General features: G+C 38.9%; 2 protein-coding genes across 2 annotated transcripts; one reads left to right on the forward strand and one right to left on the reverse strand.

The window, feature by feature from the left end:
- The first annotated feature begins 8020 nt into the window (after positions 1 to 8020).
- LOC128051140 (olfactory receptor 10H4-like) lies at positions 8021 to 8959 on the forward strand. The gene has a single exon (XM_052643632.1). It carries the CDS (start codon positions 8111 to 8113, stop codon positions 8957 to 8959), a length of 849 nt encoding a protein of 282 aa, XP_052499592.1. The 5' UTR covers positions 8021 to 8110.
- Positions 8960 to 21224: 12265 nt separating this feature from the next.
- On the reverse strand, positions 21225 to 22187 carry LOC128051123 (olfactory receptor 10H1-like). Its single transcript, XM_052643613.1, has one exon. The coding sequence runs from the start codon at positions 22185 to 22187 to the stop codon at positions 21225 to 21227; it is 963 nt and encodes a 320-aa protein (XP_052499573.1).
- Positions 22188 to 26959: the final 4772 nt, after the last annotated feature.

A 26959-nucleotide genomic window follows, 5' to 3' on the forward strand; every position in this document is an offset into this window, starting at 1 on the left:
TCAGTCGCTCAGTCCTCTCCGACTCTTTGCAACCCCATGAATTAAAGCACGCCAGGCCTCCCTGCCCGTCACCAACTCCCGGAGTTCACTCAAACACGTCCATCGAGTCAGTGATGCCATCCAGCCATCTCATCCTCTGTTGGCCCCTTTTCCTCCTGCCCCAATCCCTCCCAGCATCAGAGCCTTTTCCAATGAGTCAACTCTTTACATGAGGTGGCCAAAGTATTGGAGTTTCAGCTTTAGCCTCATTCCTTCCAAAGAACACCCAGGACTGATATCCTTTAGAATGGACTGGTTGGATCTCCTTACAGTCCAATGGACTCTCAAGAGTCTTCTCCAACACCACATTTCAAAAGCATCAATTCTTCAGCACTCAGCTTTCTTCACAGTCCAACTCTCACATCCATACATGACTACCGGAAAAACTATAGCCTTGACTAGATGGACCTTTGTTTGCAAAGTAATCTCTCTGTTCTTCAATATGCTATCTAGGTTGGTCATAGCTTTTCTTCCAAGGAGCAGGCATCTTTTAATTTCATGGCTGCAATCACCATCTGCAATGATTTTGGAGCCCCCCCAAAATAAAGTCTGACACTGTTTCCACTGTTTCCCCATCTATTTGCCATGAAGTGATGGGACTGTATGCCATAATCTTCGTTTTCTGAATGTTGAGCTTTAAGCCAACTTTTTCACTCTCCTCTTTCACTTTAATCAAGAGGCTTTTTAGTTCTCCAAATAGGAAAAGGAGTATATCAAGGCTGTATATTGTCACCCTGTTTATTTAAGTTTTTTTACCCTTATGGCAGAAAGTAAAGTGAAGTGAAATCGCAAAGCAAGGGTGGTGTCATCTGCATATCTGAGGTTATTGATATTTCTCCCGGCAATCTTGATTCCAGCTTGTGCTTTTTCCAGCCCAGCGTTTCTCATGATGTACTCTGCATAGAACTTAAATAAGCAGGGTTACAATATACAGTCTTGATGTACTCCTTTTCCTATTTGGAACCAGTCTGTTGTTCCATGCCCAGTTCTAACTGTTGCTTCCTGACCTGCATATAGGTTTCTCAAGAGGCAGGTCAGGTGGTCTGGTATTCCCATCTGTTGAAGAATTTTCCACAGTTTATTATGATCCACACAGTCAAAGGCTTTGGCATAGTCAACAAAGCAGAAATAGATGTTTTTCTGGAACAGCCAAATAGAAGGGGAGGCATAGGCAAGGTGTGGGTGAAGGTGTAAGGAGCTTCCATCCTTCCCTGGACACACCACTCTACCAGCACCTCCATGTGGTCACCAGCTTAGTAACTCTCTAATTTGTGCTGTTTGGGAAGCATTTATAAAGGTTTCATCACAGAGCCATGGTTAATTAAATCATTGGCCATCGGTGCTTAACTTATTCTATAGCCCCTGGCCACTTGATTCAAAGAGCTAACTCATTGGAAAAGACCCTGATGGTGGGAAAGATTGAAGGCATGAGAAGACAGGGACGACAGAGGATAAGGGGGTTGGATGGCATCATCAACTCAACGGACATGAGTTTGAGCAAACTTTGGGAAAGAGTGAAGGACAGGGAAGCCTGGCATGCTGTAGTCTGTGGGATCACAAATAGAGACGACTGAGTGACTGAACCACAGCAGCCTTTCCTTTCAAGACTGGGCTTTCCAACCTCTTATGACAGGTGGACTGAATTCTGTCTCCTCTGGTCTCATAGAAAATCATTCACACACCAGTGCTGAGCAAATACACATACACATCAGAAGAGTGCACCCGTTTCACACCTCTGTCTCCCCCAGAGCCTCCTTTCTAGGTTAGCAGCAACCACTTTGGGCCAAACCAGGATAGAGCAGTAGAGACAAGGCATAGATAGAAGAAAATTTCTCATCGTTGGTCTTTCTGGAGAGCAGCCCTCATCCTGAAGCTGCCTTGAGGCCCCCAGCCTCCAGTCATCTCATCAGCATAAAAAAGAAACTTATCACTCCTAAGACACTAACAAATTTACGTACTGTCAGGAACAAGATGAAGAATGAGAGATGAAATATGTGTATTTTATCCTAGGGACACATATGCTAATGTCAGACTGTCTGGTTTAGATCAGCAAGACAACAGGAATAGGGTAGAACTTGACTGAGAAGAGAGGTGAGGTTTTGCAATTTGGCTAGAAATTCACCCCCAAGAGAAGTCGTTCTCCAGGACCCAGCTCCAAGTTACCCTTTTTCTGAGAAGTCTTCCAACTGCCCTTTCCCTGAGGGCACCACAGTGGATTCTCTCTCTGGACTCCTCTAGCTGCTGTCTTCCCTCTGACTTGACCCTGAGGGGGTTGGGCATCTGTATTCAGTCTTTTCTCTCCCACAGCTAGTTGCTCCTCAGCCCTCAACAGGGGCTGCAGTCTCTCTAGTTCGCAGAGGAAGCAGAGAGTACAGGTGCCAGACAGTCCTCTGAGGTCCCACCTGGTTTCTCCATACCCAGAAGACTGCCCTTTTGGTCTGGTTTCATGGACAGACTCTTGGGGAACCGTCTGCTGGAGACTTCAGCAGGGATAAAGCACACCGTATCAGGGAGAGGAGCCCTTAGGTTTGACCCCACCCCTGCCTGTGGATGCCACTGACAGCAACAAGCAGGACACTCTCTTCTGCCCTTCCCTGCTAGCCACTTCTTGGAAGAGACAAACCAGGCAGGGGGGGCCAGGAGAGAGAGGGCAGGAGGAAATGTGCGTCCCTAGTTCTTGCTTAGCCAGTGTGCCCCGGCAACTTCTAGGACTGCAGTTCTGAGCCCAGGCTGATTCTGGTCCACAGTGCACATTTGGACATATACAGGAATTTTTTTAATTGTCACAGTTCATGCTGAGAAGGGGATGTTATTGGCATCTGGTTAGTAAAGGCCAGTGTTTCTTCTAAACACTGTACAATGAAAATGACAGCCAAAGAATGATGTGGCCCCAAATTATCATGAATGCTGAAGCTGAAGCTGAGTACTCTGATCTGTATATGTTCTTGCACATTTGTCTAGATTTCCATTTGCATATCTTTTTAATTTTTTAATTCTCAAAATAATGGGCTTTAATTTATTAGAGACCTTTTAGGTTTACAGACAAACTGATCAGAAAGTATATGGAGTTCCCACTTACTTCCTTTGCCATATAGTTTCTTCTGTCATTTACATGTTGCATTAGTATGAGACATTTGTTATAATTGAGGGACCTATATAGATACATAATAATTAACCAAACTCCAAGTTTACATTAAGCTTCACTCTCTGTGTTACATTCTATGGATTTTGACAAATGTGCAGTGACATGTATCAACTGTTCCCCTTTCATGTGATGTAGTTTCATGTGCTATATTTTTAGTGTGGAATTATAGAGAGGGCTACCATCTCTGGGGTCGCACAGATTTGGACACAACTGAAGCGACTTAGCAGCAGCAGCAGCATAGAGAGTTCACTCTGTTTTCTGCTTTATTCACTCAATTTTATTTTTAAAAATCCACTTACAATGCTATGTGTACACCTTGTTGGGGCTCCAGTGTTTGCATCCATCCCATCTTTCTGCCTTCTGCAGGCTTGTTCAAGTCTCCCACTAATAAGGGGAACATCCTCTTACCTGCTCCCCTATAAATAGGTTTGAGAAATTGAAATATACTTATGACCAAATTTGCTGGAGTACGGAGCGAGCCTATTCTGAATTTCCATCATTCTACATTCTCTTTAGCATTGCAGGAGGATTCTTTTCTCCCCATAATCCAAGCATTTTCTAACTGGGGGAATTAAATAATTATACAGTGAAATTCCCCTCTGTGTGTATGTGTGTGTGCCCACTCCCCTTCCCTGTTTTACTGAGCATCTTCACATTTGGCACATCTTTACAAACTCCTGTAATTTCTCTGCTCATATCTGTACCAAGGTTTCTAATTCGTGTTCATTCTTCTAGATGGTATTTCTTTGTCAGTTTTACACAATGCAATTATTTTCCCCAATATTCCATCTGCCTAATAACTTTGTCCAGGATTTCCTTTGTGAATAAAAATCCTTAATGTTGATGTTTGCATTTTTTAAAATATCCTTAGGATTTGTGTCTTTGAATACCAACAAACTAATTCTCTTGCCCTTTCTTCCATTAACTTTGGTTGAGATTACATATTTATGTTTTGATATTACATATTTATGTCTTGAATCTGTCTGAATGCCACTTTTGCATTTGTTCTTGGGCAGAAATTCAGATTTACTTTGCTTCATGAAATGAACAGTTTTCCCATCAAAAAGAAGTTAACAATCTTATCTTTTCCCTTTGAATTATGCTGCCACCTTTATCATATTAGGTTTTGAATAATGAAGGGATATTTTCTGAGATATGAAGTTGATTTAATCAGTGCTTCCCTGGTGGCTCAGTGGTAAAGAATCTCCCTGCCAATGCAGGAGATGCAGGAGATGTGAGCTCAATCTCTGGGTTGGGAAGATCCCTTTGAGAAGGAAAATGGCAATGCACTCCTGTATTCTTGCCTGGGAAATCCCACAGACAGAGGAGAATGGCGGGCTACAGTCCATGGGGTTGCAAAAGAGTTAGACATGACTTGGCGACTAAACAACAAAAACATGTCTAATCCAGGTTCACACTTTTAAAAAGTGGCTGTGACTATAATGTTCTCACTACCCGGGAAGGTATGCCTCTCTTGTTTACTTAATTTTTAACATTTTACATCTTGATTTTTTAAATTTTTTTCTGGATAGATGATAAGGTCACTTCCCTTCCTATCTTTATGTATCTTCTTTCTTTGTAGATGCTCATGGCTTTCAGTTCCATGTTAAAGAACAGCAGAGACTGTGAGTAACCTTGGCTTATTCCTGTTCCTATAGAATGGTGCATGTAAAAGTCCACACTTAGTATATGGTATTAGCTAGGATTCTAGTATGTATTCTTTAGCCAAGAAAGTCCCCTTCAAGTTCATGTTGTAAAAAGGTTTTTTAAAGAATCACAAATAAACATACATATATCAAATCATTATGCTGTACATGTAAAACTAATACAAGGTTATATGTCAATTATATAAAAAATTTAAAAATCATAAATAGTAGTTTAACTTTAGAAAATATGCTCCTTCCTGGATCAAAAGAATTCTATCATTTTTCTTTTTCAGTTTGTTCATGTGATGAATTAATGATGCTGCTATACCTTCTTGTAATTCATATGATAAATCCACATCACCTGATCATAACACACTAATGTTAATACATCATTTTATTTGGTTAAGTAATATCTTTTAATGGATTATAAAATTTGCAAGGATAGGTAAAGTGGACCTGTAATTGTCATTTCTTGTAACATTCTTACCTGGCTTTAGAATCAGATTGCATTAACCTGATGAAATGAGCTCAGCGGATTTCATTTTTTTTTAAGCATATGTGTAAGATATTCATCAAGTGTTCCTCAAAGGTTTAAGAGCACTCACTTGTAAACTGGGACTAATGATTATAGGAAGAGAAAGGCTTTATCCATTTCAGTTTCTTTAAAACTTTTTTGAATATCTAGGGTCTCTGTTATTTTCTTGTAGTAGTTCTGTAATTTTATATGCTTCTGAAAATGCACTCATTTCATTTTTTGTTTCAATTCCTTAACTTATATTTTATTACTACCATTTCTATTCACTTAAAGGTGAAAGTGAAGTCGCTCAGTCGTGTGCAACTCTTTGTGATCCCGTGGACTGTAGCCCACCAGGCTCCTCCATCCATGGGATTCTCCAGGCAAGAATACTGGAGTGGGTTGCCATTTCCTTCTCCAGGTGATCTTCCTGACCCAGGGATCAAACCCAGGTCTCCTGCATTGCAGGCAGATGCTTTAACCTCTGAGCCACCAGGGAAGCCCAAGCATCCCTTATTTTTGTAGTTAGTTCCAATTTAATTTTAGGTTTTTTTATTGGCATTTTCTTCTTGTTTCTATCTTATTAATCTGTTCCAATCACCTGACTTTCATTGTATTAAGTGTTATTTTCTGGACGAAGTAGCTTGATAAATATATTTAAAGATGTGTACGCCCCTCATAGTAATGTTTTAGGTTATAACTTTGACATTTGATGCTTACATTATTTAATTATAAATATTTCTTCATTTATTATATTATTTAATACTGAAACAAATGATTATTTAATGTTTATTTCCCACTTATGGAATTTGGAAAGCTACTGGTTCTCTACTGATTTCCATTTTTAGCACATTTTAATCTATTTATTATTTATACTTCCAAGTGAATGAACGATTTCTCTATGTCCTAAAACAGGGTAAGATTTGGTTAAGGCCCTCTGTGTACTTAAAAAAATGTTTAATTTTGTTTGGTGAAGAACCTAAGTATGTCTAGGAGCTAATGTTTGAATATTATTAAGGAATTGCAATGAATAATTCCCAAATCGCATTTCTAAACTCTGTTTGAACTTCCAACTTCATTTTTTAAATCTATCTATCTAGTACTGATTTAACTATTTCATTGAAGTTATGTTGCATATTTCTTCCTAATATTCAAGTGTGTATTGTTGTATGTGTTAATCATACATATGCAGGTTGCTACAATTTTCTTTCATAAAATATTCCTCTTACATAATACATTTCTTACATAAAACATTCCTCTTAGGCCCATCCTGTGTGCATATGTGTAATTTTTATATTTCAATATGATTTTAAACTGGTTATATTTTCCTTCACAGCCTTTTTATAACAAAAATCACATTCAAATGAATAACTAAATTAAAAACAATCCCTATTATTTGTATTTTATCATTCATTCACACCAGAAGAGACTCTAGCTCCTTAAAAATACTTTCCAGCTACTTCTCTAAATCAGTACCCAGTATTGTATATTATTATTATGGCCTTTGCATGTCTATTTCTTTTTTCTTGATTCTGGCTTATTGATGAGAACAGACCAACTGTTCTGTGTAAGATTTCACCTTCTAGATTTTCTGATTGATCCTTCATGGTGTCATTTAGCTTATTCCTTCATCCTTTGCACATGATCACCTTTTTTGATGCTCAGTGGGCGTGTTTTGAATCTGGTTCTGGTATCCTTTAACATTAACACATTTTCAGTGGAAGTTCCTTTTTACAGTTGAAGAGATCTCTTAAGCTTCCTTCCATGACCAGATCACCTCTCCAGGGAACTTGGTTCTTTTTACTGGCATATGGTAACAGAGATTTTATGGCTATTATTACAATTAATTTCATTGTTCTTGCTTTCAAGATTGCTGCCTCACATTTCCTTTGGTACACATTTTCCTGGCATATATTTGTCCATTTTTTCATTTTCAAATTTTCCATTTGGTTCTTTAGAAGAGCAAGTAAAAAATGTGAGATAGGATGCCAGAAGTGAGTACCAATGAAATAGTATGAAAATAAAGATGAATGGGTTACTCAATAAAAGGACAAAGATTATCAGAGAGAAAAGATTTTTCAGAACACTAATAACCAAATATATGTTTTCTAGAGCAGGAGCACTATTCAAGAGAATATGACCCAGATCATCCATGTCTGTTTTAATGATTACAAATCTAGATTCTTTTATTTCTTTCCATCACTGTTAATAAACATAACCCAGTAGCCAAACAATATCTTAAGCACTTAAGGAGCTGATGTTAGTTTATCAATATCACATTAATAAATGGTTAAGTATTATGGGCTCCCAGGTGGCTCAGTGGTAAACAATCTGTGTGCCAATGCAGGAGACGTGGGTTCCATCCCTGGGCCAGAAAGATCCTTTGGAGGAGAAAATGGCAACCTGCTCCAGTATTCTTCCTGGGAAATCCCATGGACAGAGGAGTCTGGCAGGCTACAGTCGATGGGGTCACAAAGAGTCGGACATGACTGAGCGACTGACCATGAGCATGAGCACAAAGTACTATTATGATTTACTACATCTCACTGATGAAGATTGTGAGACTAGTATAGATGTCTTTGATTGCCATTTAACCTATGTTAGGGCCTCTGTTTTAACCACTGGGCCTTCATCTTGTTTCTGATCTCCTCAGATGCAGCATCCTCGTCTGCTCAGAACTGCAGCACAGTGTCTGAATTCATCCTCATCGGCTTCTCCAACTTCCCTCAGCAGCTCCTGCCCACCTTCTTCCTGCTGTACCTGCTGATGTACCTGTTCACACTGCTGGGCAACCTGCTCATCATGGGCACCATCTGGAGGGAGCACAGCCTCCACACCCCCATGTACCTCTTCCTGTGTGCTCTCTCCATCTCCGAGATCCTGTTCACTGTTGCGGTCACCCCTCGCATGCTGGCCGACATGCTCTCCACCCACCACTCCATCACCTTTGTGGCCTGTGCCAGCCAGATGTTCTTCTCCTTCACGTTTGGCTTCACCCACTCCTTCCTGCTCATGATCATGGGCTACGACCGCTATGTGGCCATCTGCCACCCCCTGCGCTACAACGTGCTCATGAGCACCCGTGACTGTGCCCGTCTTGTGTCCTGGTGCTGGGCTGGTGGCTCAGTCATGGGGATGATGTTGACATTGATAGTTTTTCACCTCACCTTCTGTGGGTCTAAGGAGATACACCATTTTGTCTGCCATGTGCTTTCCCTCTTGAAGTTGGCCTGTGGGAAGGAGACAGCCTCTGTCACCACGGGTGTGATCCTAGTCTGTGTCACGGCCCTGATGGGCTGCTTGTTCTTCATCGTCCTCTCCTATGTCTTCATCGTGGCTGCCATCCTGAGGATCCCCTCCGCTGAGGGCCGGCACAAGACCTTCTCCACCTGTGTCTCCCACCTCACCATAGTGGTCGTGCACTACGGTTTTGCCTCCATCATCTACCTCAAGCCCAAGGGCCCTCATTCTATGGACAGTAACACTCTGCTGGCCACCACCTACACAGTCTTCACCCCCTTTCTTAGCCCCATCATTTTTAGCCTCAGGAATAAGGAGCTGAAGAATGCCATACAGAGAAGCTTCCGCAGAACTTTCCATCCCCTAAGCTCCTGACAGCCAGTTTGGTGGTATGGAAGGTGACAGATGGTTTGGGTTTAATAATTTCTATCTCTATAGAACTCTGCAGTGATTCAGGTCTGTGAAACACTCACATTCCATAGGAGTTGGATGCACACTAGCTATTAGTTTTTCTCCAATTTTCCCCCTTCTGCCATAGACTCTATCATCACAATCTCTTTTTTTAAACTGGAGTATAATGGCTTTACAATGTTGTGTTAGTTTATGCTTTATAACAAAACAAATCAACTGTATGCATAGGATATATCCCTTCCTTTTGAACCTCTGTCCCACCCACTCCACATCCTACCCCTCTGGGTTATCATGGAGCACCCAGATGAGCTCCCTATGCTATAAGAGCAGGTTCCCACTACTCAACTATTATACACATGATAGTGTATATATGTCAATCCTAATCTCCCATTTCATCCCAATCCCCCTTCCTCCCAACTATGCCCACATGTCAGTTCTCTATGTCTGTGTCTCTATTCCTGCCCTGAAAATAGGTTCATCTGTACCATTTTTTAGATTCCTCATTTATGTCTTAATATATGATCTTTGTTTTTCTGTTTCTTACTTACTCCAGTCTGTGCCTGAAAAGGAATGAATATATGTACATGTATAACTGAATCAATATGATATACACTTGAAACTAATGCAGCACTGTAAATCAACTATATACAAATAAAAAAAATTTTGTTAAAGATAAAAGACAGACTCTAGGTTCATCCTCAGTTCAACTGACTCACTTTTGTTCCTTTTTATGGCTGAGTAATATTCCATTGTAGATATGCACCACATCTATCCATTCATCTGTTAATGGATATCTAGGTTCTTTCCATGTCCTGGCTACTATAAATAGTGTTGCAGTGAATATTGGGGTGCATATATCTTTGTGCCCAGTGACATGAACTCATCCCATTATTTTTGCCTAAAATGTATTATTTATCTATAGGCAGGTAGAGAGCCCCACATGGATGTGTCAGGACCCTGATGCAGCTGATTCTTCTTTAATGGATTAGTAAAAGAAGACTTTATTTCCCCATCCTCCCAAATTAAAAAAAAAAAAAAAGCTAGAATAACCTGAAGATAATAAGAAATGCTACCAGGACTGTGCCTTTTTCATATATGAAGCACTGTGTCTAGTGTTTTGTTACTTTTGTTTTTTTTTAATTTTTATTGGTGTATAGTTGATTTACAGTGTTGCATTAGTTTCAAGTGAGCAGCATATTGATTCATGTTATAACATATACATATATTCATTCCTTTTCAAATTCTTTTCATATATAGGTTATTACAGAATATTGAGTAGAGAGAATTCCCTGTGCTATACAATAGGTCCTTGTAAGTTATCTATTTTACATATAGTATTGTCTATATGTTACTCCTAAATTCATAGTTTATCCCTCCCCCTCATGTTTCTCCTTCAGTAACTGTAGCTTCTTTTCAAAGCCTCAGAGTCTGTTTCTGTTTTCTAAATAAGTTCATTTATATCACTTTTATTTATTTTTTTCAGGAAACAACAATAAAACAACATTTTATTTTACTTTTAAAAAAATTTTTATTTTTACTTAATTTGCTTTATAATACTGTATTGGTTTTGCCATATATTGACATGAATCAGCCACGGGTGTACATGAGTTCCCAATCCTGAACCTCCCTCCCACCTCCCACCCCATATCATCTCTCTGGATCATCCCTGTGCACCAGCCCCAAGCATCCTGTATCCTGTATCAAATATAGACTGGCAATTTGTTTCTCACATGATAGAATATATGTTTCAATGCCATTCTCCCAAATCATCCCACCCTCTCCCTCTCCCACAGAGTCCAAAAGTCCATTCTAAATATCTGTGTCTCTTTTGCTGTCTTGCATACAGGGTTATCATTACCATCTTTCTAAATTCCATATATACGTGTTAGTATGCAGTATTGGTGTTTTTCTTTCTGGCTTATTTCACTCTGTATAATAGGCTCCAGTTTCATCCACCTCTTTAGAACTGATTCAAATGTATTCTTTTTAATGGCTGAGTAATACTCCATTGTGTATAGGTACCACAGCTTTCTTATCCAATAGTCTGCTGGTGGACATCTAGGTTGCTTCCATGTTCTGGCTATTATAAACAGTGCTGCAATGAACATTGAGGTACACGTGTCTCTTTCAATTCTGGTTTCTTCTGTGTGTATGCCCAGCAGTGGGATTGCTGGGTCATTAGGCAGTTCTTTTTTTTTTTTTTTTCATTAGGCAGTTCTATTTGCAATTTTTTAAGGAATCTCCACGCTGTTCTCCATAGTGGCTGTACTAGTTTGCATTCCCACCAACAGTGTAAAAGGGTTCCCTTTTCTCCACACCCTCTCCAGCATTTATTGCTTGTAGACTTTTGGATCGCTGTCATTCTGACTGGCGTGAAATGGTACCTCATTGTGGTCTTGATTTGCATTTCTCTGATTATGAGTGATGTTGAGCATCTTTTCATGTTAGCCATCCGTATGTCTTCTTTGGAGAAATGTCTGTTTAGTTCTTTGGCCCATTTTTTGATTGGGTCATTTATTTTTCTGGAATTGAGCTGTGTAAGTTGCTTGTATATTTTTGAGATTAGTTGTTTGTTAGTTGCTTCATTTGCTATTATTTTCTCTCATTCCGAAAACTGCCTTTTCACCTTGCTTATAGTTTCCTTTGTTGTGCAGAAGCTTTTAATTTTAATTAGATCCCGTTTGTTTATTTTTACTTTTATTTCCAGTATTCTTGGAGGTGGATCATAGAGGCTCCTGCTGTGATTTATAATAGGCCAGTTAGATCTAACTGATATCTATAGGACATTTCACCCCAAAACAATGAATTTCACCTTTTTCTCAAGTGCTAATGGAACCTTCTCCAGGAGAGATCACATCCTGGGCCATAAATCTAACCTTGATAAATTCAAAAAAATTGAAATCATTCCAAGCATCTTTTCTGACCATAATGCATTAAGATTAGATCTCAATTACAGGAGAAAAACTATTAACAATTCCAATATATGGAAGCTGAACAACACACTTCTGAATAACCAACAAATCACAGAAGAAATCAAAAAAGAAATCAAAATATGCATAGACATGAATGAAAATGAAACCTCAACAACCCCAAACCTGTGGGACACTATAAAAGCAATGCTAAGAGGAAAGCTCATAGCAATACAGGCATACCTCAAGAAACAAGAAAAAAGCCAATTAAATAAGCTAACTCTACACCTAAAGCAGCTAGAAAAGGAAGAATTGGAGAACCCCAGAGTTAGTAGAAGAAAAGAAATCTTAAAAATTAGGGCAAAAATAAATGCAAAAGAAACAAAAGAGACCATAGCAAAAATCAACAAAGCCAAAAGCTGGTTCTTTGAAAAGATAAATAAAATTGACAAACCACTAGCCAGACTCACTAAGACACAAAGGGAGAAAAATCAAATCAATAAAATTAGAAATTAAAATGGAGAGATCACAACAGACAACACAGAAATACAAAGGATCATGAGACTATTATCAGCAATTATATGCCAATAAGATGGACAATGTGGAAGAAATGGACAAATTCTTAGAAAAGTACAACTTTCCAAAACTGAACCAAGAAGAAATAGAAAATCTTAACAGACTCATCACAAGCACGGAAATTGAAACTGTAATCAGAAATCTTCCAGCAAACAAAAGCCCAGGACCAGATGGCTTCACAGCTGAATTCTACCAAAAATTTAGAGAAGAGCTAACACCTGTCCTACTCAAACTCTTCCAGAAAATTGGAGGAAGGCAAACTTCCAAACTCATTCTATGAGGCCACCATCACCCTAATACCAAAACCTGACAAAGATACCACAAAAAAGAAAACTACAGGCCAATATCACTGATGAACATAGATGCAAAAATCCTTAACAAAATTCTAGCAATCAGAATCCAACAACACATTAAAAAGATCATCCACCATGACCAAGTGGGCTTTATCCCAGGGATGCAAGGATTCTTCAATATCCGCAAATCAATCAATGTAATACACCACATTAACAAATTGAAAAATAAAAGCCATATGATTACCTCAATAGACGCAGAGAAGGCCTTTGACAAAATTCAACATCCATTTATGATAAAAACTCTCCAGAAAGCAGGAATAGAAGGAACATACCTCAATGTAATAAAAGCTATATATGACAAACCCACAGCAAACATTACCCTCAATGGTGAATAATTGAAAGCATTTCCCCTAAAGTCAGGAACAAGACAAGGGTGCCCACTTTCACCACTACTATTCAACATAGTTCTGGAAGTTTTGGCCACAGCAATCAGAGCAGAAAAAGAATAAATAAATAAAAGGAATCCAAATTGGAAAAGAAGGAGTAAAACTCTCACTGTCTGCAGATAACATGATCCTCTACATAGAAAACCCTAAGGACTCCACCAGAAAATTACTAGAGCTAATCAATGAATACAGTAAAGTTGCAGGATATGAAATCAACACACAGAAATCCCTTGCATTCCTATACACTAATAATGAGAAAGTAGAAAAAGAAATTAAGGAAACAATTCCATTCACCATTGCAATGAAAAGATAAAATACTTAGGAATATATCTACCTAAAGAAACTAAAGACCTATATATACAAAATTATAAAACACTGATGAAAGAAATCAAAGAGGACACTAATAGATGGAGAAATATACCATGTTCATGGATCAGAAGAATCAATACAGTGAAAATGAGTATACTACCCAAAGCAATCTACAGATTCAATGCAATCCCTATCAAGCTACCAGCGGTATTTTTCACAGAGCTAGAACAAATAATTTCACAATTTGAATGGAAACACAAAAAACCTCGAATAGCCAAAGCAATCTTGAGAAAGAAGAATGAAACTGGAAGAATCAACCTGCCTGACTTCAGGCTCTACTACAAAGCCACAGTCATCAAGACAGTATGGTACTGGCACAAAGACAGAAATATAGATCAATGGAACAAAATAGAAAGCCCAGAGATAAATCCATACACCTATGGACACCTTATCTTCGACAAAGGAGGCAAGAATATACAATGGAGTAAAGACAATATCTTTAACAAGTGGTGCTGGGAAAACTGGTCAACCACTTGTAAAAGAATGAAACTAGATCACTTTCTAACACCATACACAAAAATAAACTCAAAATGGATTAAAGATCTAAATGTAAGACCAGAAACTATATATCACTTTAAAAATTAGATTCTACTTATGAATGTTATCATGAATATTTATCTTTCTCTGTCTGACTTACTTCACTTACTATGATAATCTCTAGTTCCACCCATGTTTCTGCAAATGGCATTATTTCATTCTTTTTTATGGTAGAGCAATATTCCTTTATATATATATATATATATACACAGATACATATATGTGTGTGTATATATATATATATATATATATATAAGAATATATACACATCTTCTTTACCACTCTTCTGTCAATGGACATTTAGGTTGCTTCCATGTCCTGGCTATTGCAAAGAGTGAACATTGGGGTGCATATACATTTTCTAATTATGGTTTTCTCTATGTATATGCCCAAGTGGGATTGCTGTATCAGATGGTAACTCTATTTTAATTTTTAAAGAAACTTTCATAGTGGCTGTACCAAATTACATTCCTGCCAACGATGTAGGAGGGAAGCCTTTTCTCCACACTCTCTCCAGTATTTATTGTTTATAGCCTTTTTGATGATGGCCATTCTGACTGGCCTGAGGTGATGCCTCATTATAGTTTTGATTTGTATTTCTCCGATAATTACCAATGTTTGAAAGGTTGTTGTTGACCCAGAAAAAGACACCGAGATTCTTGGCCTCTGGAGGAGAAGAATTCAATCCGAGGCCAGAGATGAGGCTTGATCGCTCAGAACTTTTGTGTAATAAAGTTTTGTTAAAACATAAAGGAGAGAGAGAAAGCTTCTGACATAGGCATCAGAAGGGGGCAGAAAGAGTACCCCCCTGCTAGTCTTCAGCTGGATGTTATATAGTCACTAGCAGTCTGTTAATGAAAGAAAGGAATGTCTTAAAACTCAGGATGGCACCAGGCCCCTCATCCATAAAATGTATTTTGGGATAATCTTGGCACCAGACAGGCCATCAAACGATTGATTTGAATCTTGTAGAAGGGCAGATTACCATACAAATAGTTTCATTTACATAGATTAGGGGAACAATGCCTGAGTATAACATACTGGTTTGTCAAGTAGGTTCTGAGCCATTCGGCGGAACCGACTTGAAGACAGAGTTTAGGGTAAATGCATAGTACATTAAGATAGATAGACAAACATTTCCATAAGAAAACTGCATTGGTTAACTCAAGGTTTGAAAATAGTTAACTTCAGGTGAAACCAGGTGTCATTATGGCAACACAGTATTTTAAAAGAAACCTCCTTTTAAATGTGTATAGAGAAGGAAAAAAATATTGCTAGTTTGTTTCCTCCTGCCGCTTAAGAGAGAAAAAAATGTCTGACGCTTGCAGCCTATTTCCTCCGTTTGGAGACTCCTGGCTTTCCTGCCTGTTACCCCTCTCATGTTGAGCATATTTTCATGTGCTTTTTCACCATCTGTTTGCCTTCTTTGAAAAAAATGTCTACTTAGATCTTCCACTGTTTTTGGATTGAGTTGTTTGTTGTTGTTGTTGTTTTATATATATTGAGCTGCATGAGCTTAAAAAGTACAACTTTTCAAGACTGAACCAGGAGAAATAGGATATGTAAACAGACCAATCACAAGATTTGAAACTGAAACTGTGATTTCAAAACACCCAACAAACAGAATTCCAGAACCAGATGGTTTCATAGGCTAATTCTATGAGACATCTAGAGAATAGTTAACACCTACCCTTCTTAAACTTCCCAAAAAATTGTAGAGGAAAGAACACTTCCAAGCTCATTTATCACCCTGATACCAAAACAAGTCAAAAATACCACAAAAAAGAAAAATACAGGCCAATATCTCTGATGAATATACACACAAAAATTCTTAACAAAATGCTATCAAACAGCATATTAAAAGGATCCTACACCATGTTATGCCAGGGATGCAATGATTCTTCAGTATATACAAATCAATCAATGTAATACACCACATTAACAAATTGAAGGATAAAAACCATATGATCATCTCAATGGATGCAGAAAAGCTTTTAATGGACTCTTAAATTTGATTTCCTAGTATTTTGTTGAGATTATTTGTACCTATATTCGTCAAGGATATTGGCCTGTTATTTTTTTTAATCTTGTAGTGTTGTTATCTTGTGATGTCAGGGCAAAGCAGTCATTTAAACTGAGTTTGTAAGGGTTCACTTTCTTCAATTTTTTAGAAGAGTTTGAAAATGATTGGAATTGATTCTTTAAGAGTTTGATAGAACTAATCTGCAAAACAGCTGGTTCTGGGATTTTCTTTTCTAATTCTATGAAACATTTAGAGAAGGGTTAACATCTAAACAAAAACCAGACTCAAGGTTTTTGACTATTGATTCAATTTCTTTATTTGTTTTGATATGTTCACATTTTCTGTTCCTTTATGAGTCAGTCTTTGGATTTTGAGAAGTTAATCATTTCTTCTTCTAGGTTGTCCATTTTGTTGTGTATAATTGTTATAGTCTCTTATGATCTTTTTCATTTTTGTGATATCAGTTGCAATATTCCCTTTTTCATTTCTAGTTTCATATGCATTCTCTTTATTTTTTCTATTTAGTCTACCTAAAGGTTTGTCTATTTTGTTTATCTTTCCAAAGAATCAGCTCTTATTTTCAGTGATCTTTTCTGTTATTTTTCTAGTCTGTTTTTTACTTCTGCTTTTACCTGTTTTATTTCCTTCTTTCTACTAACTAGTGAATTAGTTGGAGAAGGCAATGGCACCTCACTCCAGTACTCTTGCCTGGAAAATCCCATGGATGGAGGAGCCTGGTAGGCTGCAGTCCATGGGGTCGCGAAGAGTCGGACACAACTTTACCTGTTTTTTTTTTTCCTTCTTTCTACTAACTTTAGCCTTTGTTCTTCTTTTTCTAATTCCTTGAGATTGAAAATTAATTTCTTTATTTGAGAGTCTCTGTTTTCTTCTTAACATAGATGTTTATCAAAATAAACTTCCCTCTTAGAACTACTTTTGCGGTATCCCAAGTTTTGGTATGTTGCATATCCATTTTTCTGTCTTCCAATATTTTTAAAAATTCTCTTTTGTTTTCATTATTGACCTAACGGTTGCTCAGCAAACAAAAGTCTAGGACCGGACAGATTCACAGGAAAATTCAATCAAACATATAAAGAAGAGCTAATATGTATCCTTCTCAAACTACTCCAAAAAGTTGAAGAGAAGGGATCACTTGAAAAATGACCTGTCTGCTTATACCCTTGGGACACAGTATAAACTCTCCTGTGGTCAAGAGATCATGCTTCATCTTCAACATTATATCCCAGCCCTCCCCAGCTCTCCAGGTTTTCTAACTTACTGGCTGTTCCTGGAAAAAACCAAGCATGCTCAGACATCAGGGACTTTGCACATGCTGTTGATTCTACCTGAAATACCCTTCCTCTGGCATATTCTACACATCCTTGAGTCTGACCTTAAATGTCACCTCCTCAGGAAAGCCTTCCCTAATTTTCCCATCTAAGTCATCACTCCTGTTATAAGCCCTCATAGTGACTTCTTTCTTTTCCTTGTACCTTTTGATCACAATAGATCATGTATATTAATTAGTGTGATTTTTTAAAAATAGTCACATCTTTATCTCTCCACTACTGTTTGCTTTCTTGAACACTGGAATCAGGGTCACATCTAAATACTTCAACAATGGATCCCCTATAGCATCTAAAAAAGTGTTTAACACACATAGTGGGTGCTCAATAAATGTTTGTTAAGTATTACATCAGGGTTTATTACTTGGCACTATTGACATTTGGGACTGGCTCATTCTTTGCAGTGGGATCTGTTTTGTGCATTGTAGGGCACTGAGCAGCATCCCTTACCTTTACCCACTAGATATTATAGCACATTTCCTCCTCCTTTGGTTGTAACAACCAAAAATGTCTACAAAACCTTCCCTACAGAACTAAGTGTCCTCTGGAAGCACTGGTGAGAGCTGCTGGAGTACAGGAATGAGGGAAGACCTGGCTGATGCTCCCAAGCTGCAGAGTCATGCCCCTTTTGGTGGTTCTTAGCATCTGGTCCATATCTTGGTGAGAGCCCTGACATTTCTCTGTGTGTCTTTCCACCACGGATCATGGGAACTCTTCAAAGACAGGGGCTAGCAATAAACCCATCTCTATTCTCCCAAATCTCTATTCTCCCAAAACTAGAACAGGATTTGGCACACAGGAGACCTCAAATAATTATTAAACAGAGGTTCAACTTATGGAGAAAGACTGAATGTAGATTTGAGATAAATGATGTATAGTTACCCTTCAACTTAAACATGAATACTCATTTTTTTCAACTTTGGCTAATTTGATTAATTTATTGCTTATGCATTTCAACTCTATTTTGTTATTGTGTACATGGACTTCCCAGATGGCACAATGGTAAAGAACGTGCCTGCCAATGCAGGAGACACAGGGGATGTGAGTTCGATCCCTGGGTCAGGAAGATCCCCCACACTCCAGCATTCTTGCCTGGAAAATTCCATGGGCAGAGGAGCCTGGTGGGCTACAGCCTGTTTGGACATGACTGCAGATGGTGGTTGCAGCCATGAAATTAAAAGACACCTACTCCTTGGAAGAAAAGTTATGACCAACCTAGATAGCATATTGAAAAGCAGAGACATTACTTTGCCGACTAAGGCCCATCCAGTCAAGGCTATGGTTTTTCCTGTGGTCATGTATGGATGTGAGAGTTGGACTGTGAAGAAAGCTGAGTGCTGAAGAATTGATGCTTTTGAACTGTGGTGTTGGAGAAGACTCTTGAGAGTCCCTTGGACTGCAAGGAGATCCAACCAATCCATTCTGAAGGAGATCAGCCCTGGGATTTCTTTGGAGGGAATGATGCTAAAGCTGAAACTCCAGTACTTTGTCCACCTCATGTGAAGAGTTGACTCATTGGAAAAGACTCTGATGCTGGGAGGGATTGGAGGCAGGAGGAGAAGGGGACGACAGAGGATGAGATGGCTGGATGGCATCATGGACTCGATGGACGTGAGTCTGAGTGAACTCTGGGAGTTGGTGATGGACAGGGAAGCCTGGCCTGCTGAAATTCATGGGGTCGCAAAGAGTCAGACACGACTGAGTGATTGAACTGAACTGAACTGAACTGACCACACATTTGTGGTTCATGGTTGTTGTTTGTAGCAGTATCACCATAACCTAGTGTCCATTAAGTGTTATAAATTACTATTTTAAATAGCTTTAAAAATTCATATTCCAAAACAATTTCACTTTGCCAATGAAACTTTTTTAAACATTGAGATATGATTGACAGATAACATCATGTAAGTCTATGGTATACAGTACGATTTGATACATTTATTTATCACAATATGATTATCACTGCAGTGTTAACCAACACATCTGTAATATCACATAATTATCATAACTTTTTGTAGTGGAACAATTAAGATCTAGAGTCTTAGCAACTTTGAAATTTCTAATACATTATTATTGTCTATGATCACTGTGCTGTACTTTAGACCCCCAGAGCTTATTTATCTTCTGATTGATCTACTGGTTGCAAGTCTGTGCCCTTAAACAACCTTTCCCCACTTCCCCCACCCCTCATTCTCTGGTGATCAACATTCCACTCTCTGTTTTTTATGAGTTTATCTTTTTCAGATTCCATTTATAAGAGATATTATACTGTATTTGTCATTCTCTTGAGTACACATGCCTCAACAAATTATAAGTACTATTATGTGTGGTCAACTTTAAATCTTCCCCTCACACCCAAAGGATATCATTACACATTGTGACTAAGGAATAAATTTAATCCTGGGCTCTGCACTCGTCATTGTTCAACAAACAGTTCCACACTGACTTGTGTGCAATGTCACTCTCTCACAGAGAAAGCGACTTCTTATGGTGGGAATTTTTTCCTTAATTCAACTCTGGAGACTTTTCTCTACAGCTACTCAAGATTCACATTTGAAATGTGGTGGTTCCCTGAATTTTTCTGAGGCTTCTTATTACTGTTTCTAACTGCTACTGCATAGATCCATGCAATGTTAAAATTCAGGGGTGTTTTGCTTTCCTCTACTGTAATCTGGCTTAGACTTTTGTAGCCTCACAAAATTTGTGTTGTGGCAATATGTCGCTGCCCAGGGGAGGGTGGAGGCTTGACCTATTCCTTTTGACAGAGTTGATAAGAAGTCTAGGGTAGGTTGATAAGAAGTCCAGGGTCCCCAAGGAGGAGAAAGGGGTATGGGGCTCTCAAGAAGGAAAAAGGGACAGACTTTTTTTTCTACATTACTTGATCTTAGTCACATAAGACATTTCTTCTTAAATTCTGAGTTGTTATGACAACAGTCTTTAAGACTAACTTTCTTTAAGCCCAGAGCTAATGATTATAAAACAAAATAACACATCTTGCTCAAAGGTATCTTTTTCCTTATGCTCTGTACTAACGATTATATAACAACAATAGACAACTATTGGAGGACATGTTTCTCCTTTCTAACAAGAACCTTGTGATTAATCTTGTTATCTTAAGATGACAAGATAACTTACGTTGTGGTAGTGGCTTTAATAAAAGTATATAAGGCCTTGATAAGACTAGCAAGTGGGACACTCTCCATTCCCCTTCTGACGTCTATGTCAGAAGCGTTCTCTGTCCCTTTTCACTGTAATAAAACTTCTGCCACACAAAAACTCTGAGTGATCAAGCCTGGTCCCCAAAGCTATATCTTCTTCTTCAGAGATCACAAATCCAGCACTATTCACTGTAAGATATCACTTTTCTCTTAGCAATTGGGTTTATGGTGATGGGAGTAATTAGATCACCCTGGTTTCTGACAGAAGAACAAATTCCAGGTTTAATGCTACCTGACAAAGCATTGTGCAAGAAATAGGAATCAATAAATCTGACTTTCTCAGTGTTCTCATCACATACATCTTTCGACCAAGAATATATGGAGAATGATGTTTAACCATTTTGCAAACATTTGAATGTTGCCTACAAGGGTCCTTATAAACCATACAGCATTAGGCAAATATAGGCTATTACGTGCTTACAGGGTGCCATCTCTAACAGTAGCCTCCGGTAACCTGATTTAACTATTTCCAAGGAATTCCTCCCAGATAATCACTTTTCTTTTTTTTCTGGCTAGAGTTTGCCGAGGAAGGTCTTCTTCATGGCGATCTTCAGCTCCTTGTTCCTGAGACTGAAGATGATGGGGCTCAGGAAGGGAGTGAGGACAGTGTAGGTGATGCCCATCAAGGTGTCTATTTCCAGAGACTGGAGACCCTTGGGCTTGAGGTAGATGACAGAAGCAAAGCCATAGTGCTCTATCACCACGGTGAGGTGGGACACACATGTGGAGAAGGCTTTGTGCCGGCCCTCAGCTGAAGGGATCCTCAAGATGGTGGCCACGATGAAGGCATAAGACAGGAGGATGAGGAGACAGCAGCCCAACAGGGCAGTAATACACACAAGTCCTAAGCCCGTGGCCAGAATGGAGACATTTTCTCCACAGGCCAACTTCAGAAGAGCCTGCACATGGCAAACAAAATGATGGATCTCATTAGATCCACAGAAAGTTAGTTGGAAAATGGCTACTGTCACGACCAAGCCAATGACTGAGCCTCCAGCCCAGGACCAGGCCACCAGGCAGGAGCAGCCTCGGGGGTTCATAAGCACATTGTACCGCAGGGGGTGGCAGATGGCCACGTAGCGGTCATAGCCCATGACGGTGAGCAGAAAGGAGTGGGTGAAGCCAAACATGAAGGAGAAGAACATCTGGCTGGCACAGGCTCTCAAAGCAATGGAGTGGTCAGTGGAGAGCAGGTCAGCCAGCATGCGTGGAATGACAGCAAAGGTGTAGAGGATCTCGGAGATGGAGAGGGCACACAGGAAAAGGTACATGGGGGTGTGGAGGCTGTGCTCCCTCCAGATGGTGGCCATGATGAGCAGGTTCCCCAGCAGCGTGAACAGGTACATCAGCAGGAACAGCAGGAAGAACATCAGCTGAAGGTGGGGAAAGGTGGAGAAGCCGATGAGGATGAATTCAGCTGCTGATGAGAAGTTGCCTCCTTGCATGGGGGCTGTTCCTGAAGTGAGGTGTGACATGGAGAGGTCAGCTAGTGGATGGAAGTTCTTCAGCTTCCATCATTCCTGCCTCTGCCCCAGGGACTGCTCTTGATCCTGATAAGTGACAGGTGACCTTGGCTGAATTTCTACTCTGTGCCTCCTATGATTTAATCTTCTCATCAATATTGTGGGGGAGGAGGGCGTGTGTGCTGTTTTTATCACTGTCTAAAGAAGGGTTAGGCTACCCACTCCAGTGTTCTTGGGCTTTCCTGATTGCTCAGATGGTAAAGAATCTGCCTGCAAAGCGGGAGACCTGGGTTCAGTTCCTGGGTTGGGAAGATACCCTGGAGGAGAGCATGGCAACCCACTCCAGTCTTCTTGCCTGGAGAATCCCCATGGACAGAGGAGCCAGGTGGGCTACAGTCCATGGGGTGGCAAAGAGTCAGAAATGGCTGAGCGACTAAGCACAAAGTATCTTGAGAATACACACTGAAAATATGTCAGTCTAAGCAACTTGTTTATGGTGCAGCTGTCAAAATGGCAGAACCCATGCCTAGCTGTCCCCATCACTTCTACATCTTCCAAAAATGGAAAAAGCTTCCAACCATTGCTGCTCTGCCCTTCTACTCCCTTCTGATAAGTCTTGTTCTTTTCAGAGCTTCAAATACCATGTTGCTGTTGTTGTTGTTCAGTGGCTCAGTCGTGTCCAACTCTTTGAGACCCTATGGACTGCAGCATGCCAGGCTTCTCTGTCCGTCACCATCTCCTCATGTCCATTGAGTCACTGATGCCACCAAACCATCTCATCCTCTGTCATCCCCTTCTCCTGCCTTCAATCTTTCCCAGCATCAGAGTCTTTTCTAATGAGTCAGCTCTTCACATCAGCTGGCTAAAGTATTGGAGCTTCAACTTCAGCATCGGTCCTTCCAATGAATATTTAGGATTGATTTCCTTCAGGATGGACTGGTTTGGGATTTGCCTGGATGTCAAATACCATGAGACATCCCTATTCCATGGCTACAGTCATTTGGACCTGTGCACATCTCTAACTTAACATGCATCAGTCAGATTTCTCTTCTGGAGCTGAGTTATTCATGCAAGGAATCTGAGGCAAGACACAGTGTAAAAAATAATGTTCTGGTTGTTTTCCAGATCCCATGAGCCTATCTGTGTGTTCTGAGGCAATGCCACACAGCCATCTGACAAAGGGATGAGAGAGTCAGCTGACAGACTTCAAATCCCTGCTCTCCCCACTGTGTGAAACTGAGCAATTTGTTCACCTCTCTGTGCCTCTGTTTCTCTATACCTGTCTCAAAGAAATTTTTGAGAAGTTAATCAATTATTCTTGGACTATGACCTGGAAAACAATAGGTGCTATCTATGAAAATTAAATCAATACACTAAATGAGTACATGTATATTGTCTGTGCTCAGTAACTTCAGTTTAATGAGATTTCAATATCTCTTTATAAATAAAGTACCGATTTTTATGTGATATTTCTTATTAGGCACTGTCAACTGTAAAGGGATGAAAATAGAAATCTACTTTCCACCTCTGTTGTTTGGCCTGCTCTGGGCAATATGGACTCATACACTATGTAGCTTTTGAGATCTGGCTTCTTTCACTCGGCATAATGTTTCTGAGGTTCATCCACATTGAAGAATGCATTTGAATCCATATATGCAGAACTTCACACTTTTTCATAGCCAAACAATATCCCTTTATGGATAGACCGAATTTTGTTTACCCAATCACCTATTTTTTTCTTAAAAATTTTTTAAAGGTTTTTTAAATTAATTAATTAATTTTAATTGAAGGCTAATACTTTGCAATATTGTGGTTTTTGCCATACATTGACATGAATCAGCCATGAGTGTACATGTGTTCCCCATCCTGAACTCCCCTCCCAACTCACTCCCTATCCCATTCCTCAGGGTTGTCCCAGTGCACCGGCTTTGAGTGCCCTGTTTCATGCATTGAACTTGGAATGGTGATCTATTTCACATAAGGTAATATACATGTTTCAATGTTATTCTCAAATCATCCCACTTTCACCTTCTCCCACAGAGTCCAAAAGTCTGTTCTTTATATCTGTGTCTCTTTTGCTGTCTCACATATAGGGTCATTGTTACCATCTTTCTAAATTCCATAGATATGCATTAATAGACTATATTGGTGTTTTTCTTTCTGACTTACTTCACTCTGTACAATAGGCTCTAGTTTCATCCATCTCATTAGAACTGATTCAAATGCAATCTTTTTAATAGCTGAATAATATTCCATTGTGTATATGTACCACAGCTTTCTTATCCCCATGTCCTAGCTATTGTAAACAGTGCTGCAATGAATATTGGGGTACACATGTCTCTTTCAATTCTGGTTTCCTTGGTGTGTATGCCTAGAAGTGGGATTGCTGGGTTATATGGCAGTTCTATTTCCAGTTTTTTAAGGAATCTCCACACTGTTCTCGATAGTGGTTGTACTAGTTTGCATTCCCACCAACAGTGTAAGAGAGTTCCCTTTTCTCCACACCTTCTCCAGCATTTATTGCTTGTAGACTTTTGGATAGCAGCCATTCTGACCGGCATGAGATGATACCTCATTGTGGCTTTGATTTGCATTTCTCTGATTATGAGTGATGTTGAGCATCTTTTCATGTGTTTGTTACCCATCTGTATGTCTTCTTTGGAGAAATGTCTGTTTAGTTCTTTGGCCCATTTTTTGATTGGGTCGTTTATTTTTCTGGAATTGAGCTGCAGGTATTCCTTGTATATTTTTGAGATTAATTCTTTGTCAGTTGCTTCATTTGCTATTATTTTCTTCCATTCTGAAGGCTGTCTTTTCACCTTGCTCATAGTTTCCTTCGTGGTGCAGAAGCTTTTCATTTTAATGAGGTCACATTTGTTTATTTTTGCTTTTATTTCCAATATTCTGGGAGGTGGGTCATAGAGGATCCTGCTGTGATTTAAGTCAGAGAGTGTTTTGCCTATGTTCTCCTCTAGGAGTTTTATAGTTTCTGGTCTTGTGTTTAGATCTTTAATCCATTTTGAATTTATTTTTGTGTCTGGTGTTAGAAAGTGTTCTAGTTTCATTCTTTTACAAGTGGTTGACCAGTTTTACCAGCACCACTTGTTAGAGATTGTCTTTTTTCCATTGTATATTCTTGCCTCCTTTGTCAAAGATAAGGTGTTCATAGGTGTGTGGATTTCTCTCTGGTCTTTCTATTTTGTTCCATTGATCTTCATTTCTGTCTTTGTGCCAGTACCATACTATCTTGATGACTGTGGCTTTGTAGTAGAGCCTGAAGTCAGGCAGGTTGATTCCTCCAGTTCCATTCTTCTTTCTCAAGATTGCTTTGGCTACTCAAGGTTTTTTGTATTTCCATACAAATTGTGAAATTGTTTCTGCTAATTCTCTGAAAAATACCATTGGTAGCTTGATAAGGATTGCGATGAATCTATACATTGCTTTGGGTAGTATACTTATTTTTGCTATATTGATTCTTCTGATCCACGAACATAATATATTTCTCCATCTATTTGTGTCATCCTTGATTTCTTTCATCAGTGTTTTATAGTTTTCTATATATAGATCTTTTGTTTCTTTAGATAGATTTATTCTTACGTATTTTATTCTTTTCATCACAATGGTGAATGAAATTGTTTCTTTAATTTCTCTGTTTTCTCATTGTTAGTGTATAGGATTGAAAGGGATTTCTGTATGTTAATTTTATATCCTGTGACTTTACTATATTCACTTATTAGCTCTAGTAATTTTCTGTGGTGTCTTTAGGGTTTTCTACGTAGAGGATCATGTCATCTGCAAACAGTGAGAGTTTTACTTCTTTTCCAATCTGGATTCCTTTTATTTCCTCTCTTTCTCTGATTGCTGTGGCTAAAACTTCCAAAACTGTGTTGAATAGTACTGGTGAGAGTGGGCACTCTTGTCTTGTTCCTGACTTTAGGAAAATGCTTTCAGTTTTTCACCATTGAAGATAATGTTTGCTGTGGGTTTATCATATATGGCTTTTATTATGTTGGGGTATGTTCCTTCTGTGCCTGCTTTCTGGAGAGTTTTTATCATAAATGGATGTTGAACTTTGTCAAAGGCTTTGTCTACATCTATTGAGATAATTATATGGTTTTTACCTTTCAATTTGTTAATGTGGTGTATCACATTGATTGATTTGTGAATGTTGAGGAATCCTTGCATCCCTGGGATAAAGCCCACTTGGTCATGATCTTTTTAATATGTTGTTGGATTCTGTTTGCTAGAATTTTGTTGAGGATTTTTGCATCTATGTTCATCAGTAATATTGGCCTGTAGTTTTCTTTTTTTGGCATCTTTGTCTGGTTTTGGTATTAGGGTGATGTTGTTTTCATAGAATGAGTTTGGCAGCCCACCTTCCTCTGCAATTTTCTGGAAGAGTTTGAGTAGGATAGGTGTTAGCTCTTCTCTAAATTTTTGGTAGAATTCAGCTGTGAAGCCATCTGGTCCTGGGCTTTTGTTTGTTGGGGATTTTTGATTATAGTTTCGATTTCTGTGCTTGTGATGGATCCATTAAGATTTTCTATTTCTTCCTAGTTCAGTTTTGGAAGGTTATACTTTTCTAAGAATTTGTCCATTTCTTCCTAGTTGTCCATTTTATTGGCATATAATTGCTGATAGTAGTCTCTTATGATCCTTTGTATTTCTGTGTCATCTGTTTTGATTTCTCCATTTTCATTTCTGATTTTGTTGATTTGACTCTTCTCCCTTTTTTTCTTGATGAGTCTTGCTAATGGTTTGTCTATTTTATTTATCTTCTCAAA

The sequence above is a fragment of the Budorcas taxicolor genome, chromosome 7 (genome assembly GCF_023091745.1).
Source record: "Budorcas taxicolor isolate Tak-1 chromosome 7, Takin1.1, whole genome shotgun sequence".
Classification (NCBI taxonomy): domain Eukaryota; kingdom Metazoa; phylum Chordata; class Mammalia; order Artiodactyla; family Bovidae; genus Budorcas; species Budorcas taxicolor.

Excerpts from the sequence above, each read along its gene's own strand:
- LOC128051140 (XM_052643632.1), top strand. The coding sequence starts at position 8,111 with ATGTACCTGTTCACACTGCTGGGCAACCTGCTCATCATGGGCACCATC.
- LOC128051123 (XM_052643613.1), bottom strand. The coding sequence starts at position 22,187 with ATGTCACACCTCACTTCAGGAACAGCCCCCATGCAAGGAGGCAACTTC.